The 20,230-nt window shown below is 63.6% G+C and overlaps 1 protein-coding gene across 4 annotated transcripts in view; it reads left to right on the plus strand.

Annotated features, from left to right (window-relative positions):
* Positions 1 to 3,101: 3,101 nt before the first annotated feature.
* The window catches only part of GPSM1 (G protein signaling modulator 1), a 30,540-nt gene continuing 13,411 nt past the window's right edge, over positions 3,102 to 20,230 (plus strand). For 3 of the 4 annotated variants that reach the window (XM_064490691.1, XM_064490692.1, XM_064490693.1), the window contains exons 1-9: positions 3,102 to 3,260; positions 10,898 to 11,119; positions 12,108 to 12,243; positions 12,968 to 13,110; positions 13,565 to 13,688; positions 13,896 to 14,011; positions 14,366 to 14,521; positions 15,417 to 15,525; positions 16,646 to 16,769. In XM_064490691.1, coding sequence (XP_064346761.1) covers positions 3,193 to 3,260; positions 10,898 to 11,119; positions 12,108 to 12,243; positions 12,968 to 13,110; positions 13,565 to 13,688; positions 13,896 to 14,011; positions 14,366 to 14,521; positions 15,417 to 15,525; positions 16,646 to 16,769 — 1,198 coding nt within the window. In that variant the 5' untranslated portion in view covers positions 3,102 to 3,192. Of the gene's footprint in view, positions 3,261 to 8,302; positions 8,858 to 10,897; positions 11,120 to 12,107; positions 12,244 to 12,967; positions 13,111 to 13,564; positions 13,689 to 13,895; positions 14,012 to 14,365; positions 14,522 to 15,416; positions 15,526 to 16,645; positions 16,770 to 20,230 lie in introns of those variants that run through there. The other variant, XM_010999855.3, reaches the window with a different exon arrangement.

Below are 20,230 nucleotides of genomic sequence, written 5' to 3' on the forward strand. Positions count from 1 at the left end.
TTCTTTGTCCCTGGGATGGCTTGGGGCAGCCTGGCCACTTCCCCCAGCCTGGTCCTCATCTGGAGTCCATGTTGGCCTTGAAGGACCACCCCTCTCCAGGAGTCCAGCCCTCTGCACTCCCAAGGGCTCAGAAGAACGCTGCAAGTGTCCCCTGTCATCTCCCACCAGCCTGTCCAGGGGACAGGACTAGGGAGGGGTGAGTTAGGAAACCAGGACTTGACTTCAGCTCCCCCGAGGCCTAGATTGGTGACCCATGGCATCACTGCCCTGTCCACTCATGAGGCAGGACGCCAGGGAGGGCCGAGTGATGACCGGCAGGTGAGCAGTAGGCGCCCTCAGGGGGAGGTGGCTCTGCAGACGACCGCCAGGAGCAGGACCCTGGGTGTGCTGGCACTAAACTCTTGGCACTCTGAGTGTGGTGGGCTAGCCTGTGAGAGGTGGTGCCTCTCAGGACAAGGTCTGGCATGACTGTCTGCGTCCGCCCACCTCATTGCCGCCCTGCTCCCCGAGCTGTGACCAGGGCTAGGACGCATCCAGACGTAAAGTTGTTTTTCTTCTCTCTGATGCTACTTTGGGATGAGACCCATTGAGGGTGGGTAGAGGGGGCGTGCTCACAGCCTCCAAGGGACACGCACCCTGGGCTGGTGCACGAGGCGTCACAGAGGGAACTTATAAGAGAGTATATGCAGAGCCCAGATGTGCACAGACAGCAGGTCCCTGCCCCCCAGGAGGCCGGGGGGAGGGAGAAAAAGCCAGAGAGGGTGAGCTAAGTGAATGGAGCCTAGAGGGGGGAGGCGAAGCAGGCCCAGCGCCAGCTTCGGTGATGGAGAGTCAGTGCCCCCAGGAGCTCCTCCACTCCCTGACCTGTCACCTAGCAGCCCCTGTGCTCCGTGGAGCCGAAGCAAAATCATTCTCACAAATCAGTGGCCACACGGGCACCGTACATTGGGCCTGTCACCTGGTGGAGGTCCACATGCCATCCTCCTTTGTGGGTCCTCTCGACAGGAGACTGTCGGGCCTCTGGGCAGGAGAAGACACACCTCTGTGCTGTGTGGGAGGGGCGTCTCCCCATCCAGCCAGGGCTGTGTGCAGGGGCCCAGTGGGGCCAGGTGCTAGTCCACGGACAGCATTATCCCGACAGCTGGTACTCCCTGAGTTCTTACTGTGCGCTGGGCACTGTGACTATCACTGTCCAAAGCCCGTGGTCCTTCCCAGCCCCTACAGGAGGGGCTGCTGAATCCTACTTATAGGTGGCAGAACCAAGGCTCAGACGGGGAAAGTGACTTGGGCCCGCACACAGCAGGTAAGAGGTGGGGAGGGCTCCAGTCCCCCTCGGCCTAACTCAGGACCTGAGTCCTTGGCCAGCTCACTGCATAGCACCTCTAGGAGGGTTCAAGCCCCTCCTGCAGATGCTCTGATTTAAAACTGAGACTCTTCTGGCCCAGGGACCCAGCTGCCCAGTTTTTCTGGTCCAAGGAAGGAAGAAGATGCCCTCCCTGCAGTGACCCCTGTGGGGCCAGGAATCTTTCCCTCACTCCGCCATTCACGTTGTATCACTGAAGGCGGCCTTCCTGGCAACAGGCACCCGGCCCCAGATTCAGGGGACCTACAGGGGCCCACAGTAGTGGCCTCCCAGGGACACTGAGCTCAGGACTGGCATAGGCGGGGCCCACGGCAGCCCCTGCCCTGACAATGGTGCTGGCTCAGGGGCGCCCGAGGAGGCAAGCCTGGGGCTGCAGTGATTGAGTCCCCACCCACCCTGCAGGGGCCAGCTGGTGGCCGTGGCTAAGGCCAATAGTGAGGACTTGCCCAGCTCCTGTGGTCATTGGGGGAGGGTGTGTGGGCTGAGCCCCAGGCCGCCGTGCTCCAGGCACAGGTGGTTCTCATCCCACTGTCTCTTCCACAGGAAAAACAAACCAGCTCAGGGCCAACAACCCTTTTTTATCTCGTGTTTATTTTCGTTGCCTTTGCCTGAAGCCAGTGTCCTGTGGGCTGCATTCTGCCGAGGGTCTGGCCGGGGTGGCCCTGGCGTTTTCCTGGCCTTAGGGTCGCTCTCCGGGAAGGGGCTGGGGTGTTCCCAAGAAAAGTAGCCCATTTCCCTCTTCCAGGTTCATCCGAGTTCCATTTGGTCACAGCGGCTTTTCCAGAATTTGGAGTTTCCTGGCTGCATGGGGAGGGTCGAGATTGAGAAGTGGGGCAGGACAGAACCAGCTGGGACCCTCAAGGAGTGCAGAGCCAGGGGCGGCGGCGGTCAGGACCAGCAGGGCTACCAGGAATTCACAGAGGAAGGGGCCCAGGACTGGGGTACTAGACTGGGGTTGGGGGGGCACAGCCCTGCTGCCCTACCTGCATCCTTCCAAGTTTTCATTCATCCCCACTTCGCACCAAAGACCAAGGTTGGAGGGGGACCTGCGACCCAAAATCTCAGAAGGGAGATATGGGTAGGGGGGAGGGTGACGTGTTTGCAGGATCCACAGCTTCCCACACACGCCCTGGTAAATGGGCCAGGAGTCTCTCAAAACCCCGAATCCACATGGGGGATACTCTAAAGTAGGCAGAGGGGCATCCTCCGTGGCCTGCACCCCACTGCCAGTGTGAAGAACGGGCTGAGGCACGTGGGGGCTGGACAGGAGGAGAGGCAGACGACCACCGAGGGGGGAGGGGTCACCTGCCAAACAAAGGCAGGGAGGCCTCCAACGGCCCCTCGTGAGGGGCGAAAGAAAAGCGGCGGGGAGGCCAGCAGGGCTGCACTGTCACCCAGGGGCCTCACAGGCCCCAGAAGCCCCCAGAAGCGCTGCCAGCGCCAACCCCTCCCCTGCCTTCGCCGCGGGGGTTTGGGGGTCGGACCCTCTGCCGGTGCCAGCTGCGGGCTCGAAGGCTCCGCCCTACCCCCCCCCCCCCCCGCCGAGGGCCGCCCCCCTCCTCCCGCGTCCTCCCCTCCCCCCACGGCGAGGACAGAGAAGGGACCGGCGGCTGGGTCCGCGCCCCCCCCACCCCCACGGGCGGCGGTGACATCACGGCCACGGCGGGAGGGGCGGCGCCGCGCACATCACTTCCTCGGCGCCTCCCGCGGGCGCGGACGGACAGACGGACGGCGGGCGGGCGGTGGACGGCCGACAGCACAGCGCGGACAGGCGCAGGGCGGCGCGAGCGTGGGGCGCGCGGCCCGCGGCCCTCGGCGCCTCCGGCCCCATGGCGGGCCCGGCCCCGCCCGCCGCCGCCGACGAGCTGCCCGGCGCGACCCGGCGCCTCTACTCCAGGTGGGCAGGGCGGACGGCGGGGACGCGCGGGGACGCGCGGGGCCCGGGCCGCCGGGACCGCGGGAGGCGGGAGGCGGGAGCGGCTGGCCGGGAACAAAGACGTTGGCGGGCGCGCAACGTGGCGCGGACGCCCCTCCCAGCGGGGCCGACGGGGTTGGGGGGGCCGTTTGCCGGAGGCGGGTGCTGGGGTGGGAGGCTCGGCGTGGGGGTGCCCCGGGTGTCGGAGGAGGGGGTCCGAGGGTAGAGGTTGCTGGGGCCTCCCGCCGCCCACGCCCGCGAGAGCCCGGGGACTAGGGGGTGGGCAGAAAGGGCCCCCGGGCTGGGCTGCTGCCTGCCGGACTCTCCCGCCCCCGCCGTAGGGTCCAGGGACAGGGGTTGGGAGACTGGCAGCTTCTCCAGCCCTGCCCTCCTGGCAGCTGGGCCCTCTGGCACAGCAGGTGTGTGGAGGGGGTTGCCAGGAGATTCCCTCCCAAGCCTGGCCCCACCTCTCTACTGCCTTGCTCTGGGTCCTCAGGGAACAGCATATCTGAAGAGACCAGGCTGTGTCATTGATGGGGCCCTGCCCCCACCAGCCCACCGGGTGCCCCTGGTCCGGCAGACTGGGGCTGGATTGGGGCTGCAGAGCCAGCCAGGTGGGTGTGTGCCTGCCTGAAAAGGCACCTGCCTCGGGCAGGTTCATGGGTGATGCCAGCGGTCTGGGCTCTTCTCTGTACTGTCAGGGATGACAGGGTGGCCCTGCCCAGGGCTGCGTGCCTACTTGGTGACTCCAGACTGTTCGAGGGTGTTCCGTGAGGCAGGCACAGGCTCTCCCAGGGCCTGTCCTCAGGTGCAAGTGTCCAGCAGAGCAGGGCCAGCATGAGTGCTGGGGATGTTTGCCCGCTGCAGCTCCCAGAGGCAGGCCTGGCTCCCCACAGTGGTGACAGGCCCCTCCAGCTTGGAAGGACATTATCATTCCTGCTCCATCTTTAAGATCTGGGGGACTCCCTGGCTGCTGATCCTTCGAGGGGCCCGGCCTGGCCTGTGAGGATTCTCCAGCCCAAGTCAGGAGTCCAGCAGCAGCAAACCTCTGCTGGGTGCTCCCCCAACCCATGCAGAATGAAGCCCTGATGGCCCCTCCCTCCTTGGTCTGAACAGAGCTGCTGGCTGGAGACACAGCCCCCATTGTATGGTCTCAGGGATGGAGCGCTAGCCCCGGCCTGGCTCCGGGGCCCCATGCAGGGGGAGGGGCGTGCGGGTGGGTTTGTTGGCTGCTGACTTTGGAGGCCTGTCCTAAAGGACCCCCTCCAGGCCCCTCTATGGGTATCGAGAGCTGTTTGGGGCAGCATGTCTCTCCCCAGGGTTGTCTCTCCGATGGACAGAGGGGATTTTGAAAGAACTACAGGAGTTGATCTGGCAGCCACCGACTTGTGTGTGTGTGTGTGTCTGTCTGTCTGTGCGCATAGGGGAGCTGTAGGTGGAGGGGGCGTCCTGAGCTTTGGCCTTGGGAGACCCTACGCAGCCGAGCATGGCGTCCACACCGTGTTAGTCACTTCATCTGCGAGCTTGGTGGCAGGGTCCAGCAGGGACTGTAGGGGAGCCTTCAATGGGCAGGGCCAGAGCTCAGAGTGAATGCTGGGAGAGGCCCTGAGCACCGGCTGGAATGCTTGCAAGTGGAGCCCTGAGTTGAGCTCAAGGGGGCGAGCCCCACAGAGGTTTGGGGTGCATGGCCACAAGCCTTCCTTCAGGGCCTATGAGGAGGTCCGTGGGAGTCTGGATCTGAGGGCGCAGCAGAGGCCAGGCATAGACAGGGCAGTTCCTGTTTAAAGCTGTCTTCCAGAGGCTACCAGGAAGCCATCAAAGGACCATCTGACCCCTGAAAGCCTGCGTGTCTGGGGAAGCCCACCTGCAGCGTGGGAGCCCGGGGGGTGGGCAGCCCGGCGCATGCATGGCCCGCCGACTGGGTCCTTTTGCTCTGAGCACCCACTGGATGGCTGTTTCAGGAGAACCCCAATGTGTATGTGGGTTCCTTGGGGCCAGGCCAGGCTCTGCAGCTTTGTCTCCCCCCAGCCTGGTGGTTCCCCTTCCCACACTGACATTCCTGCCTGGTGAGATGAGTTCAGCTCTTATCAAGTGGGTCCCAGGGGAAGTGGGCTTGGAACACACGCTGAGAAGGGCCTGAGTGTGAATGTGCCCCCAGTGGGTCCTGACGAAGGGACTGGGTCAGGGAGGCAAATGGGTCTTGTCGGGTGGGGATGCCTGTTTGCCCAGATCAGGGGTTTGAAAGGGAGGGACTGAGGGGCTGGGGGAGGGGGGGAGGGGCTGATGGCCAAGAAGCCCCTGAAAAGTAGAGGAGCTATGGGCTATCCTCTCCTGGCCTCCTGGCTCCCTGCGGGCCAGCAGCTGAGGGCTCCTATCTGGGTCTGGGACGGGGAGAGAGGCATAGCACCCCTACCATGGGGTGACCCATTAAAGGTGCGCCCCAGGCAGGGTCATCCCACCCCTCATCCCACTCTGTATGGCCGTGCAACCCAGCTTTGCCCCCGGCTCCCAGAAAGTGTGACCCCCAGGCACTTTCTGAGGCTGGGTGGCCCTCCCACCCCTCCTCTCCAGTAATCTCTATACCCACCCCATTGTCTGTCCCATGCTGCTCCCAGACCCGCCCCCCCAACTGAAGGGGAGTCAATGTGGCTTCACTCTGGGGGTGGCGGGACAAGGGGTGAGCAGAGTGTGGATGACAGACCCGCACAGGGGTGATTGCATTTAGCAGAGAGAGGGGCTGATGGGGACACAGCCCCTAGTCAGCCTTGGGCAGTGGAAGCTGGGGGCCTGGCTCAGAGACCAGCCTCAGCGGTGGGCACCAGAGGACATCCTGCAGCCTGGAGAGGCAGACAAGGGGAGTCAGGAGCCCCGGTGGGGAGCCCATGGAGGCAGAGGGTAGAGAGCAGGGCAGTATGGTTCAGGTGAGGCCGGGCTGATGGCTACTCCTGGGATGCTGTCTCAGGCGCGGTCCCAGGTGGGAGGGATGCGGGGATGGTGTGGCTAGAGCAGTGAGGCCAGCCGCTGGGGAGTCAATAACCACTTCATTAACTGGTGAGCCAGTGGGCAGGTGGCGGGAGCTTGGCAGACAGTGCCCTGCCTCCTGGCCACTGCGGTCTGGCTGCTGGGAAGGCCGACCCTGGTCAGCCACTTTCAAGGAGAGATGCGCCGGGCAGTCACCATGTCAGAGAGCGGATCTCACGGGTGAATGTGGCCTGGCTGGGGTGGGCAGACTGGTCCCTGAGGCCTCTGAGGTGGTGGGCCAGCTCTCTCCCCAGGAGGTGGAGGCCTGTGGATGAACAATTAAGCATCTGTTTAGCCCAGGTGGCAAATCCTAGGAGGGAAGGATGCCCCCTCCCAGGGTTTGGGTGGTAAGGCTGGTGAAGGGGGAGGTAAGACCTCAGCCCCGGGGCCCTGAGAGCCCTTGGGTAGACAGGCCTTCTGGAGGCCCCAGCAGCCCTGCAGAATGGGCAGAGGGTAGTGGGAGGGAAGGCCGGCTCGGCAGAACCACACTGGAGCTGGTGGCCTAGGGTGGCTGCAGCCCCAGTGGGTCCCCAGTGGACTTGAGCATCTTGCCAGATGACAACACATACCACAGGCCTGCAGAGGTGGTGTGGAGAGACAGAAGCTCCAGAATCTTCTTCATTGAGCAAGGAAGTGGGCCCAGCCAGCCTGGGCAGGGCCCCACAGGGTGCTGGGTGGTGGAGGGGGGGCCTGGGGTGGTTGTGCGTGTGCAGAGTTCGGGCGTTCAGCTCGTCGACAGGAACAGGGCAAAGAGATGGTCCAGGCCCTGCCCTGCGCCCTGAGCTGAGCTGTCCTAGCGGGTGGAAAGCCGCTTTGGACAGAGGCCTCAGGGTAGGGAGCAGAGCACCCTGGCCTGGATGCCCTGGGGAGCAGGGCCTTTTGTGGGCAGATGGGTGGCCTGGGACCTCATCCTCCCAACTCTGCATCCCCCCACCCAGCCCCTTCGAGGACTCCCAGACTTCCCCCGCCCAGAGCGGCAGTGCCTGCTGGGCCTCATGGGCTAATGCTGACCTCGAGGTCCTACATCCGGGGCAGCCTTTGCCCCGGACTCCACACCCTCCCACCTGCCTCTGCTCAGACCCGGGGGTGGTCTTGGGGGAGCAGGCTTTCTAGTTCTCCCTGAACCCAGGACCGTGCCTCCCTCCCTGTCCCGAGGTTTCTGGCTGGGCAGGCTCGCTGAGCTCCCTCTCATCCCGAGGCCCATCCCTGAGAAGGGAAGTGTTCTGGCGGTGGGGCAGAGAGGGCCTCTGAGGGCCCAGGGGACCCCAGGGGCTCTGGGCTGGAGCAGCGGGGGAGGCCCTCATGAGAGGCCTGAGACTTTTCTCCACGACTCTGCCCTGACTGAGCCCTGCAGCCCCCTCTCTGTCGCTGGATGTTAGTGCAGACCCCCACTGCTCCGACCCCCTTTGCCCGGGGATGGTCACACTGTCTGGCCTCTCATCAGCCATGGTGGCTGGAGGAGCTGGGAGCTGGGCTGAGAAGGTGGCAGAGGGAACTGGGAGGTTTCAGGAAAGGAGCTGAGGGGGTGTCTGTTCCTCCCAAGCTCCCCAGCCCCAGGCCCCTCCAGCTCCCGCACCCAGGTTAGACCTGGGGCTGGGAGCTCACCTCGGATGGTCAGGTGCTGGCAAGCCCAGCAGCTCCCCAGAGGGTCGGGGACTAACAGGGTGGCCTGGCCCCCAGGCTTACCTGTTGACTCTTTGCATACAGGACAGGGGACACCTGTGCTGAGGCCAGGCCAGGCTGCAGAGTTGGGGAGGACACAGTCTGGGGAGGCAGGGTGGAGCCTCCAGGAGGACCGGGCGGGGCCAAGTGCAGACCTTGCCGAATCCCAGCTCTGTTCAGGCAGGGAGCTTCCCCAGGCGGAGAGCTCTGCCCAGGGTCCTGCCCTCTGCCAAGACAGGCAGGAGGGCGGGGGGGCACACTTGTGTTTCCTTCTTTCCTTCTCTTATGAACGCTGAGCCAGCGCCTACTAGGTGCCCAGTGCTCCTCTATGCTGCTTGTCCAGGCTCTGGCCCAGAACTGGCCACAGGGCCGGAGTTGGGTACAAGTTTGCCTAATCAGGGCCAGCGGGAGCGGGGCACTGCCTCTGCACCCCTGCTGTGCACCCGCCCATCAGTAAAGGTTCCCTCTGGGCTCCCCGCCCGCCTGCCCTGCTGACAGTGCTGATCCTGGCTCTGAGCCGCCCTTGATCCCCTGATCCACCGCAGGCCCTGGGAGGCCCTGGTCGACCTGCCAGGGGGCCAGGGGTCTCCCAGAGCTGAGCCCACCAGAGCCTTCAGCCCAGCCCTCTAGGGTCGGAGGATGCAGGGGACCCTGAGGCTGGCGCACCCCCAGGACCAACAGCCAAGGTGGGGAGCGGGCTGGCCAACCAGGAGGGAGGCCCAGAGCCCTGTCATGCCAGCTGCCACCACGGAGGGCCAGCCTGTGGCCCTGAGCTTGGCCGAGAAGGCTGTGTGCAAAGTGGTGTACGGCGCCCCCCGTCCACGCCCACTGCTGCTGCCTGTGGGCCTGGAGCTGTGGCTGTACGTGCAGAAGATGAGAAACCTTCAGAGGAAGAGGTGCGCCTGGCACCTGGCCACGGGCAGTGACCAGGTTGGGGATGGGGCCTGGGCTGGAGGTCAAGGTGCAGTTGGAGATTCTTGGGACAAGGGAGGGCCGGGGGCTTCTAGCCCAGGACACCCTGCCTGATGCCTCCCTGGGTGGCTTCCTCTCGTTGCAGGGCCCCTGTTAGCTATCCCCAATCTGTGATTTGCGATGACTGCATCGGACACCCCCATTGTGCCCATGTCCCCTTGGCCTCTAGGCCCAGGGCCCTTCCCAAGCCAGAAACCTCCTCTGCTCTGAGCCACTGATGCCACCTCTCCAGGCAGGAAGGTGGGGTGGGGGGAGGCCGCCTCGTTAATCAGATCTGCCAGAGCCCATGGGACTCCCAAAATACCCACATTTCAGACCCCAAGTCCTTCCTCTACAGTCCCCTGGGAGGAGAGGGCTGCGCGATGTCAGACAGTGTGGTGAGCAGCTGGGCAGGGACAAGCAGGCCCTAAACAGGGAGCCCCGTGTGTGGCCCTGGTGATGGGAGTAGGACTGTCCATGGGCTCTTGCGACGTGGCATCTGAATGGCTCTACCAAGAGCGCTGGGCAAGGTGGCTGCCAAGGCTCCAGCGTATGGTGGTAGGGAGCCCCAGGGGCTGGCATCCTGGTGTCAAGGCCATATCCCTGACCCCGGTTCTCAGTGAGGCCACTTGGGCTCTGCTTGAATGAATCCCCTGATCCACTGCAGGCCCTGGGAGGCAGGGAGATGGTGGGGGGTTGGTGGGGTCTGTGAGTACAGCCCTGCATCCTCCAGGAGGGGAGGAGCCTACTTTCCCAGGAGGAGCGACCCTGATGTTGGGGAGTGGTGGCTGGACAAGGGGCGCCCAGAAGGTGAGGCCTTCCCCAGCAGAGAGCGCTGAGCTTATGGGTGCAGGGCGCAGGGCTCAGCTTCTCAAGGGGTTCACCAGCCCTGCCCCAGCCCACTCCCGAGGCGTCCTTATCATTTGTAAAAGTTGAAAGTGCCCCGTGTTCTTGATAATACAGGGACAAGAGTGAATGGAGCATTGTGGTTTTGTATCAAAGGGGCATTTTGGTTGAAAAGCACTGCTCTGGACAATTTTGTTTATTTTTTAAGGAAATGCATTGGTTTTCCCCCCAGTAATTCCTGATTATTCCACTATTCTAACAACACAGAGAAGGGGAGGGCTTTGGGGTGCAACGGGGCTGTTTGGGGTGCATGTTTTAAATTACTCTGTTGACATCAGAAAGCAGTGGGCGTAAGAGGAGGAGGATCTGGCAGCCTGTGACGGGCAGAGCTGCCTCTGGCTTTTCCGGGGTGCTCACCTGCTGTGTGGTCACCGGGCGGGGACAGGGGTGCCGCCTGCTCTTCATGGGGGGGCCCTCTCCCTGGCTGCTCCTGTGCCTTCCCCCCACAAACCCCCTTCCTGCCCCAAGACAGGACATCAGCTCAGATGCAGCCATGCTCCCCAGAGTATGGGAGGTGAGGACAGGTGATGGCTGAGCCCCAGGCCCCCAACGAGAGCTTGAAGCATGGGGTCCCCCTGCTTGAGGATGCAGGGCGGAGGCGGGGCTGGGTTGGGTCCTGCCTTTGTGGCACTGTCCATGACCCTCTGGGCCTTGGTCGTCCTCGTTGGGGATCAGGGCCTGCCCCCAGGCTACCGCAGCCACTCTGGAAGACAGCGTGTGGCACCTGCCCCAGGGGCAGCCCTTGTCCTGTCGGCTGGGATTCAGGGGACAGAGGCAGTGTTTGCAGCTTGGCCTCCGCAGGCTGAGGGTTTGACTGTCATCGCAGCCTCACATGGTGCTCTGGCACTCTGGGCCCCCGGGTAGAGGAGGGCGCACAGTGAGGTTCGGGTGGGGCCTGTTGCCGGACCCAGTGCTCTTCTAAGAGTTTATCCAAAAAGAGACTTGGGTCTGCCCCCACTGGCATGGGGCTGGCCGCCGCCATCCGAGGGGCCCAGGTCCGAGTGATGACAGGGAGGAGCGCGGGGCCCCAGACGCGACGGCGTGAGAGGCAGGCTGTGACGACTCCTCTCTCTGCCCAGGATGGAGGCCTCGTGCCTGGAGCTGGCCCTGGAGGGCGAGCGTCTGTGCAAGGCGGGGGACTTCAAGGCGGGTGTGGCCTTCTTTGAGGCCGCTGTGCAGGTAGGCACTGAGGACTTGAAAACGCTGAGCGCCATCTACAGCCAGCTGGGCAACGCCTACTTCTACCTGAAGGAGTACGCCCGGGCGCTGGAGTACCACAAGCACGACCTGCTGCTCGCCCGGTGAGCCACAGGCGGGGGCGCGGGGCGGGTGGCCTGGCTGCCCCTCCCCTGCTGGGCCGGCCACTGGGTAGGGTCTGGGTGCCCTGCCCTTGGGGAGTGGCATTCCCAGTGTGAGCACGGGAACCCAGAGGGGCACCCCTAGCCTGGGGGGGGATTCAGAGGTGCCCCCAGGGGCTGTGTTTAAGCTGAGACTCCTGTGAGTGTATCCAAAAGCGTGGGCGTGGCCCAGCATTCCATGTCTGGGTAAGCACACGTGTCTGTGTGTCTGTGTGCGTGTGCCTGTCTCTGGGACTGCCTGTTTCTGGGGGGCTCAGGGCAACCTCCCCACCTGCCCTGTATGGAGTGGTCTTGTCCCTGGGGCCCCTTCCTCCTCCCACCATGAACTCTGACCCCTTCCTTGCTGGCCACACCTACTCCACAGCCTCTCACCCCCAACATTCCCCAGTGTCTCTGTTCTCCTCTGGTCTCCAGAACTCTGCCCATGCTGTTCCCACCTGGAATAACCTCCCCTTGCATGTTCCCTGCCCACTCCTGCTCCTTCAGGCCTGCAGGAAATGCCCCATCAGAGGCCCAGGCCTCCCAGGTTTGGCCAGGGCTTCCCGGGGCTCCCCTCCAACCCTGCTCACAGGCCCTCTGCACTAGCCAGTGAGCCCTGTCCTCAGCACCCAGCCAGGCACAGAGCAAACATTCACTGAACGAGTTACTGTAAACTCCCTGCAAGGCAGCTCAACTCTCCCTTCCTGCATCCAGGGGACTCCCTGAGCCCCCCAGCAGCTGCAGGCTGCTCAAGTGCCAACCCCAGACCTGGCCCAGCAAAGATCGGTTCTGTGCTGGGCCTCAACCCACTACGGGACCCCAGCCCAGCATCATCCCAGGGGCTGTGGGCTCCCATTCCCCCCAGGCCCTTGCCACCCTCACCGGGCTCCCTGCTGGTTTCAGGGTCCCCACCAGTCCTTGGTCTGGCCCCTCACTCCTCCCTGCCCCCCAGGACCATTGGCGACCGCATGGGGGAGGCCAAAGCCAGCGGGAACCTGGGCAACACACTCAAGGTTCTGGGCCGCTTTGATGAGGCTGTCGTCTGCTGCCAGCGACACCTGGACATCGCACAGGAGCAGGGGGACAAGGTGGGCAGCAGCCCCTGACCTGTGCCCCCTGTCAGGGTCTGGGATTGGGGCCACAGATGACACCACTCGCAGCCCCACGCTCTCCCACCACGGGATAAAGATGGAAGGATGGTCCTCTTGGAAATGAGGGCACTTCCAGCTCACACAGACATCGTGGGTCTGAGGCCCGGCTCCCCAGGCTGGGGTTCCCAGTCCGTCACTTCTGTGCCAGCTCGCCTTTCCCCCGACCTTCCCACGAATCTGCCAACACCCTTGTCTAGTCACTCTTTCTGGGATTGGAGGGCTGGGGGCCCGGCTCCAGGAGGAGGCCTGGCTGGAGGGGCGGACGTTGGTGGAGCAGCCGTGCTCTGTGTCCTCCCCCCATGACCCTGTGAGATGAGCCTCCCTGCCGCTGTCCAGGCGAGGGGACTGCGGCTGAGAGGTGACCGACTCACCCAGGTCACAGCAGGAGGTGGTGGAGTGGAGCCAGAACCTTACTCTTGGGCACCAGGGAGGGGCAGCCCAGGAGGGGTGGGGCCAGGTCCCTCCCTCCCCGTGACCCCTACCTTAGTGTCTGGAGTCAGTGATGCCACCCCGTGGGCCCTTGCTTTCAGGGCCCCAGGAAGAGCGGGACGGTGGGCCAGCTGGTGGGAATACCCATTCTGCAGACACACAGCCTGAGCGGCTGGCTCCTGGGGACTGTGGCTTTGGAGACACCCCCCCCAAACCTCGGTGTCACCCACAGGTCGGGGAGGCAAGGGCGCTGTACAACATTGGCAACGTGTACCACGCCAAGGGCAAGCAGCTGTCCTGGAACGCCGCGCAGGACCCTGGGCACCTGTCCCCTGCCGTCCGGGAGACGCTGCGCCGGGCCTCGGAGTTCTACGAGTGAGCAGGGCGAGTTTGTCCACGAGATTCACAAACACAGGGACCTGGGCAGCCCTAGGCTCAGAGCACTCTCCTCCCCCCCACCCCACCCATCCTCAGCCTGGTGGGACTCACCAGGCCCGGGCGTTTCCCACCTCTTGATGACACACAGCAGTGGAGAGAGGCAGGGAACTGCGGAGCCACAGCCATGTGCGGGGTTTTAAAACATTTGGCTGGAAGAAGGGCAAGAAAGTTGGGCCAGGCCCCCAGGTGTGGGAGAACCCTCCCCTTCAGAGGCTGCATCTGAAAATGAGTCGGGGGTTGGGGAGCCCCTGACCTGAGCCTTGGAGCTTAGCATCCAGCCACCCTCTTTCGGGAACACAACTCTGGGAGGGTGAGGCCACCTGCTCAGCATCCTCTAGCCTGGGTGGGTGGTCGCTGGTTGGGACACAGCTCAGACAGGCTCGGCCCCCAGGAGGAACCTGTCCCTGGTGAAGGAGCTGGGCGACCGGGCGGCCCAGGGCAGGGCCTATGGGAACCTGGGCAACACGCACTATCTGCTGGGGAGCTTCACAGAGGCCACCGCCTTCCACAAGGAGGTGAGTGCACAGCGTGGCAGCGGCGGGATCGCCCCAGTATTGGGGCAGAGTGGCATGGCTTTGTCTGGCTTGGTGCTGGGGCTCCCGGGGCTGCCCTTCTGAGCACACAGACATCAGGCTGACCGTGCTGGGCGGGGCAGCACCTGCCATCCACATCGGGTCCCAGGCTGCTCCACAACCACCCGGGCCTCATGTCTATGTCCTCAGCGCCTGGCCATTGCTAAGGAATTTGGAGACAAGGCAGCAGAGCGGAGGGCCTACAGCAACCTGGGGAACGCCCACATCTTCCTGGGGCGCTTCGACGTGGCTGCAGAGTACTACAAGTAGGCAGGCCCCGCCCACCCGCGCTGCCCAGCCAGGGAGAGGGTGGGGCCTAGGAGGGTGCCTGGACACCAGGCCACGGAAACGCCCACCCCAAGGTCTGCCCTCCCAGACTCCCCAGGGGCCACGTGGGGGGTTCTAGACCCCCCTGGAAGGGCAGACTGGTAAAGCCAGAGAAACCCCCAGTGGGATCCTAGGGCTGGAGGCCTCTGGGCCAAAGGGCTGCTTCCCCCATCACCCACCATCTGCCCCTTGGAAAGGGGGCTTCGTGGGAGCACGAGTGGTGCCCTGCCCCCTCAGGGGGGGGATACTGAAAGTTTCCCTCCTGGGGGCTGACTTCCCCACCCCCTGTGCAGGAAGACGCTGCAGCTGTCCCGGCAGCTCAAGGACCAGGCCGTGGAGGCACAGGCCTGCTACAGCCTGGGCAACACGTACACGCTGCTGCAGGACTACGAGCGGGCTGCCGAGTATCACCTGCGGCACCTGCTCATCGCCCAGGAGCTGGCTGACAGGTGTGTGCCGCGGGGACTCGGGGGTGGGCAGGCCCAGACTGGAGGGCTCCCGACAGCCCCTTCAGGCTCCTGGGCTGAACTGCAAGCTGATTGCAGTTCAGACTCACTGGTCTGCATCTGAGGTGCCACCGACCACTGACGGCACCCCTCGGCTCAGCCTTTGTCACTGGGCCACGCAGCCCTCTAAGTAAGACTGGGTGAGCTCACAGTGACCCTTGGCACAAGCTTGGGGGATTGTGCCCTAGTCCTCAGCCCACTGCCCCTTGGAACACTCTCCCTTCCCCTTCTGTCTCTGTGTCTATGCAAATATTAGTCTCCGTGGGGAGACAGACAGGCTGACCGAAGACTCCTGAACACACAGAAGTGTGTTTGTGGGGCAGCGGCTGCAGCTCAAGAACTCAGAGCCACTGGCCGGGTTTCTCTCATGGCTGGTGGACAGGAGGGAGCTCCTAAAAAGCTGCTCGGCCAGGAGGCTTACAGTGGCCTGTGATTTTTCTTTTGGGTGATGCTTTGGACCTAGATGGCGGCAAGGGTCCAGGCTGTGAACGTGTGTGGCGCTGTTGGGTTGTGCGTTTACAGCGGTTACATTTTCGTGCTGTTATTTTTACCTCAATTTAAAAATTAATGATCCAAGGGAATGAGGTCACTGCTGCCCAGGGTGGAGGGAGCCACAGGGGTGAGAGCCTCACTGGCCACTAGGGGGCAGTCAAGGCCACACCAGGAACTCTGGGCCATCCATGGGCAGCCCCTGACACCCTGCCAAGCTACCCTGCCTTCCCACCTCACGTTGTGATGGGCCTAACCACCTGGAGGCAGGGCTTGGGCTGGCCAGACTAGGAGGGAGGCTAGCAGGCCTGGGTGGCACAGACATGGACTCAGTTTCCCTCTCCTGCAGAGTGGGCGAGAGCCGGGCGTGCTGGAGTCTGGGGAATGCCTACGTATCCATGGGGAGCCCAGCACAGGCCCTGACCTTCGCCAAGAAGCACCTGGAGATCTCCCAGGAGGTGAGCCCGGCCTGCCCACCTCTGCCCCCAACCCTGCCCTCGGCCGGCACTGGAGGCTGCCCAGGTGCTGCCCAGCCCGCTCCAGACTGGGCCAGGTGCCTCTGTGTGCTCTGGGCTCTTTCCTGGACTGCCTCCCCGTCCTTTCCTGGCTGTGCTGTGCACCGTGATGGGGCCCAGCTACCCTGGGCCTTCAGAGGCCTGGTGGCTGCTTGTCTGCTATAGTCCCGGGGGACGGGGGGAGCAGGGAGCAGGGAGCAGGGGCCTGTTTTCTGCTCCTAGAGTGTGAGCAGCACCTTTGGGTAGCCACAGGCAGGTGCCTCTGTCCCTGACTGAACTGGGCCAGGCTGGGCCATGGAAGGCCTGTGTCCAAAACCCAAGGAGGAAGGATCTACCGGAGGTTGTTGGGGGGTGGCCCTGGGGGGGTCTTCCCTGGGGCCCTCAACCAGGGAAGGGCCCTCACACCTTCCTAGGGAGGACGGGCAGGGTCTCTGAGGGCATCATCACAGGTGAACTCTGGCTCCCGGCTCCTGACCTGTCCTCACCTCACCCCATCCTGCTCCTCAGCCCCCACCACACCCCCGGGAGCAGAGCTGTGTTGCCTCCTTCTGGCACACCCCCAGCGCCTGTCCAGACCTGCCATGGGCCAAAGTCCATGGGCGGGCAGGACCCACAGGTGCCGTGGTGGACATGGGGAGGAGCCGGAGAGCTCGAGTCGGGGAGGTCCTGGTCTGGAGAGCCCTCCACTGGGGCCTCCAGCAGGGCTAGCCGCCATGTCCCTCCGAGCACGGGCAGGGCGGGCAGTGGCCCTGGGGCCCCACGCGCAGGTCCCTCCTGCCCCACCCTTCCTTTGGCTTGCTCCTGGCTAAGCATGCGGCCTTTCTGCCACGAGGGCTCCCAGAAGGAGGGCCCCATATGGCACAGCCAGGCTGGGCTGTGAAGGGGGGCTGTCTGGGGCTCTTGAGGCCACTCCCACCCAGGGACACCTCTGGAGTCCACTCTAGGGCCCAGAGGGGCCCAGTTTATTTCCCTTGGAGGCCCCAGGATCGTGGCGGTCCAGTGGGAGTTCACAGCAGGGCCTCCCAGCCCACCTGCCCGCTGACCGGGCCCTGCCTAACCACAGATTGGGGACCGCGGCGGGGAGCTCACGGCCCGTGTGAACGTGGCGCAGCTGCAGCTGGCACTGGGCCGGCTGTCCAGCCCGGCGGCCGCGGAGAAGCCAGACCTGGCTGGCTATGAGGCCCAAGGTGAGTTCCTGGCCTGGAGGGGTGGGAATCCTGTTCCCTGACAGGCTCAGACTCCAGCCTGGGATGCAGGGGCCTCGGAGGGCAGGGCTGTGGCAGGAGAGCTGCCCGGGGGCCAGTGGGCACTGCCTCGTGCTGGGGCTGGTGGGCTCTGTCCCTAAACGGGAATTTCTGATGGCTGCCGGGTGAGGGAAGGGGCCCCTCGGAAGGTGTGGAGTCCTGTCCCTGGGGGTTGTCAGCATCTGAGCCCCACTCACCAGCCCAGTTCACAATAGGGGTGGGTGAATGACAGGTGCTGGGGCACAGATAGGGCTGTTTCCCCAGGGCGGGTCAGAATCGGGGGACTAAAAGGTGGGGGACAGCACGGGCAAAGGGGCATTCAGGCCAGTTCTTCATGGCTCTGGGGCCACCCTGATGAGTCCCTGGGTTTATCACCACAGCTCACTGCCTCTCCCTCGCTGCTCCACCCCTCTGGAGCCCAAGATCCCGCTCCAGGCTGGGGGCTGGGCCTGGGGGAGGCCTTCCTGTGGGAGCCCAGTGGGAGGGGGCTGGTGGTAGGAGGGAGGGGCTGAATCATCTGAGGTGGAGGGAGGTGCGCTGGGTATTCATCAGCCGAGGCCTCAGACCAGCCACGGTGGGTACAATGACCTCATTCACAGGCTGCTGGTTGCCCCATACAGGTCAGAGATGCTACTCGGACCAGGACAGGACGTTCACTGCAAAGTAAACAGATTAATAAATATGGGCACTGGGGTAGGGGGCCGCACTGAGCTGGCCTCCTGCAGGTGGGTGGGGGCAGGCTCTGGGCAGGGACTTAGCTGTCCCCTACTGGCCCACAGAGTCCCTGTGGTTCTTGAGTTTTCAGGGATTCTGGTCCAGATCCCTCATGCTGTGTCCCTGAGAGTGCCCACCCTGCCCCAGCCTCCAAGCCCTGCTGGCCTGCCCAGAGCCAGGCTGGGAGGCCAGCCAGCCGTGGTGTCAGGTCTTGGACTCCTGTGCTGTGAAGCTCCTGGGTTTCTGACGATGGCCTGTATGAGAGATGGGGGCTTGTGTCACCTGGCTCAGAGGCTGAGGACAGGAGATCCCTTCTGGGGCCCTCAGCCACTCTTGTTTTGGGGGTGCTGTGGTCAGTGGGGATAGGATGGAGTATGGCCCCCTTTTCTCCCCACCCTACCCAGCCTGTCCAGGCCAACATCTGCCCTTCAGGCTGGGGTTTTCTGAGGGCGGGCAGCTGGCCCTGCGAGGCCACCCTCTGGGAACCCCAGCAGCAGGTGGGGGCAGGGATGGGCCCAGCATCTGGAAAGGCTCCCAGAGAGGTGTGGCCCAGCCCTGCATCTCCCGGCATTTGCCTTCTCTGAGCTGAGGGAAGGGGGGGGCTCAGGGTTGGTGACCGGCCAGGCCGTGCAGGAACAAGGCAGCTTCTGTCTTCCCCATGCCTGCTCCTCTGCCCTGCCCGGTGCCCAGACCCTTCCCAGCCAGGGCCCCTGGCAGCTTCCGCCCACCAATCTGCCAGTAGACGCTGGGAAGAGGCCATCCCCCTGGGAGGACAGTGGCTGGGGTGGCCCACCCAGGCCCGCAGAGCCAGGTCTGAGGGCTCTGGGCAGCCCTGGGTGCCCCAGCCCTGGGATGCAACTGCTGGAGGCCGACCAGCACCTTGAGTCTGGGTGGCTCCGGAGGAGACCCCTGCTCGGGCAAGGCCCGTGGAGGGAGCCATGGCTAGGCTGTCTGCTGGAGCGGCTTCATTGATTCATCCCTCACTCACTCGTTCGTTTGGCACATACAGAGCGTGGGCGGTAAGCTGGCCCAGTTTCCAGAAAGCCGGGTGCCTGTCTTCTGGAAACTGTCCCTGGGGGTGCAGATGGGACAGTTGCACATCCGGAGCCTGTGAGTGTGCAGGGAGGTGAAGGGGGCCAGGTAAGCACCTCCATGGGAGGTAGGAGCCCTGGGCTGCATCAGAACAGGAAGAAGCCTGTGGGTGTGGCCTTTGTGGCCAGTATGGACACAGGACAGGAGGCATGGCCCGTGGTGGGGCGGCAGGCCTGGTGGTGGCTGGCCGGCTGGAGGCCAGGCCTAGGGACATTTTTTTCTATCATAAAAACGAGGACACTTCATGCAGGAGGAGCCAGAGCCCAACTCATGGCCCCTGCTGCCCACACCCCAGCAAAGAGGGCTCAGAGTGAATCTGGGTGGGAGGGGGCACCTCCCTGCCATTTGCTGCCTGGACCAGGATCAGTCTGCCCAGGTGGCTGTCCCGGGAGGGCACAGGATTTGGGGGAGCGTGCTGGTTGAGGTCCTACTGCGCCTGCTTGGCGTGACAACATAATCAGTGCACGGGAGGAGGCAGTCAGCCCTGAACTGTCCTCTGTGCCCAGGGTGGGGCTGCCCTGCCTCCCCTGCTCATGCTGCGGGGGTCCTGGGCCCAGAGCAGAGGAGTCCCTGGACAAGCAGGTTCAGCCATGATGGGAGGTTGGGATGTACACAGTATAACATCTAACTGGCAGTTTCGGCTGCAGGCTCTCGCCCTGGCTCCACACATCCTGGTCAGCTGACGTAGTAACTTGACCTAGCAGTGCCTCAGTGTCCCCATCTGGGAAGCAGACCCACTGGTGGTCCTGGGAAGAGCTCCTGGCAGGGACAAGGTCACAGCTCATGCCCTGGGGAGGTCTAGAGTTGTAGACACATCACTGTCTGTCCGTGCATTCAGCAGGTGCCTGCAGCCCACCCACATGCCAGGCACCTGTGATGGACAGATCGGGGCTTCGGGGCATGAGGACAAGTCTGCCTTTATGTCTGTCTCTTTTCTGGCTGTGCTCAGCTCGACCCCCTAAGGGCTGGCCGGGTAAGCCTGACTTCCCATAGCGCCCCCCGGTGTGGGCACACATGTACAGCCCTGATTTCCCATCCTGACACTGGCTCTGCCCCTCCAGGCTCTGTGACGTTGGTGGTGGTCACCTTCTCTTGAGGCCCAATGTCCACAGTCCCTGGAGGGTGGCCAGTACTTCCTATGCTGGGGACAGCCCTGAAGGAACAGTGCCTGAAAATGCACCCAGGTCCTCACACAGTAGGCACTAAGTAAACACTTGCTACTCATTCCACTGTCCTGAAAGCCCCTATGTGCCAAACCCTGTCCAAGCTCTAGGGGCACAGCAGCGAACGAAACAAATGAGAAATGATAAATTTGCAGAAAGCAAATCATGCGTTTTAGGAGGCTGGAAGGGAGCAGGTTGGTAGGGGGTTGGGAGTGTCAGGTGGGGCAGGACGTAGCAGTAAATACAGCAGCTGATGGGCCTCACAGAGACCTACATCTCAGTCAGGTCGAGCTGCGTAACAAAACACCACAGAATGGGCGGCTTAAATAGTGGATGTTGGGGGGAGGGTACAGCTCAAGTGGTAGAGTGCATGCTTAGCATACACAAGGTCCTGGGTTCACTCCCCAGTGCCTTCTCTAAAAATAAATAAATAAG

The sequence above is a fragment of the Camelus dromedarius genome, chromosome 10 (assembly GCF_036321535.1).
Source record: "Camelus dromedarius isolate mCamDro1 chromosome 10, mCamDro1.pat, whole genome shotgun sequence".
Classification (NCBI taxonomy): domain Eukaryota; kingdom Metazoa; phylum Chordata; class Mammalia; order Artiodactyla; family Camelidae; genus Camelus; species Camelus dromedarius.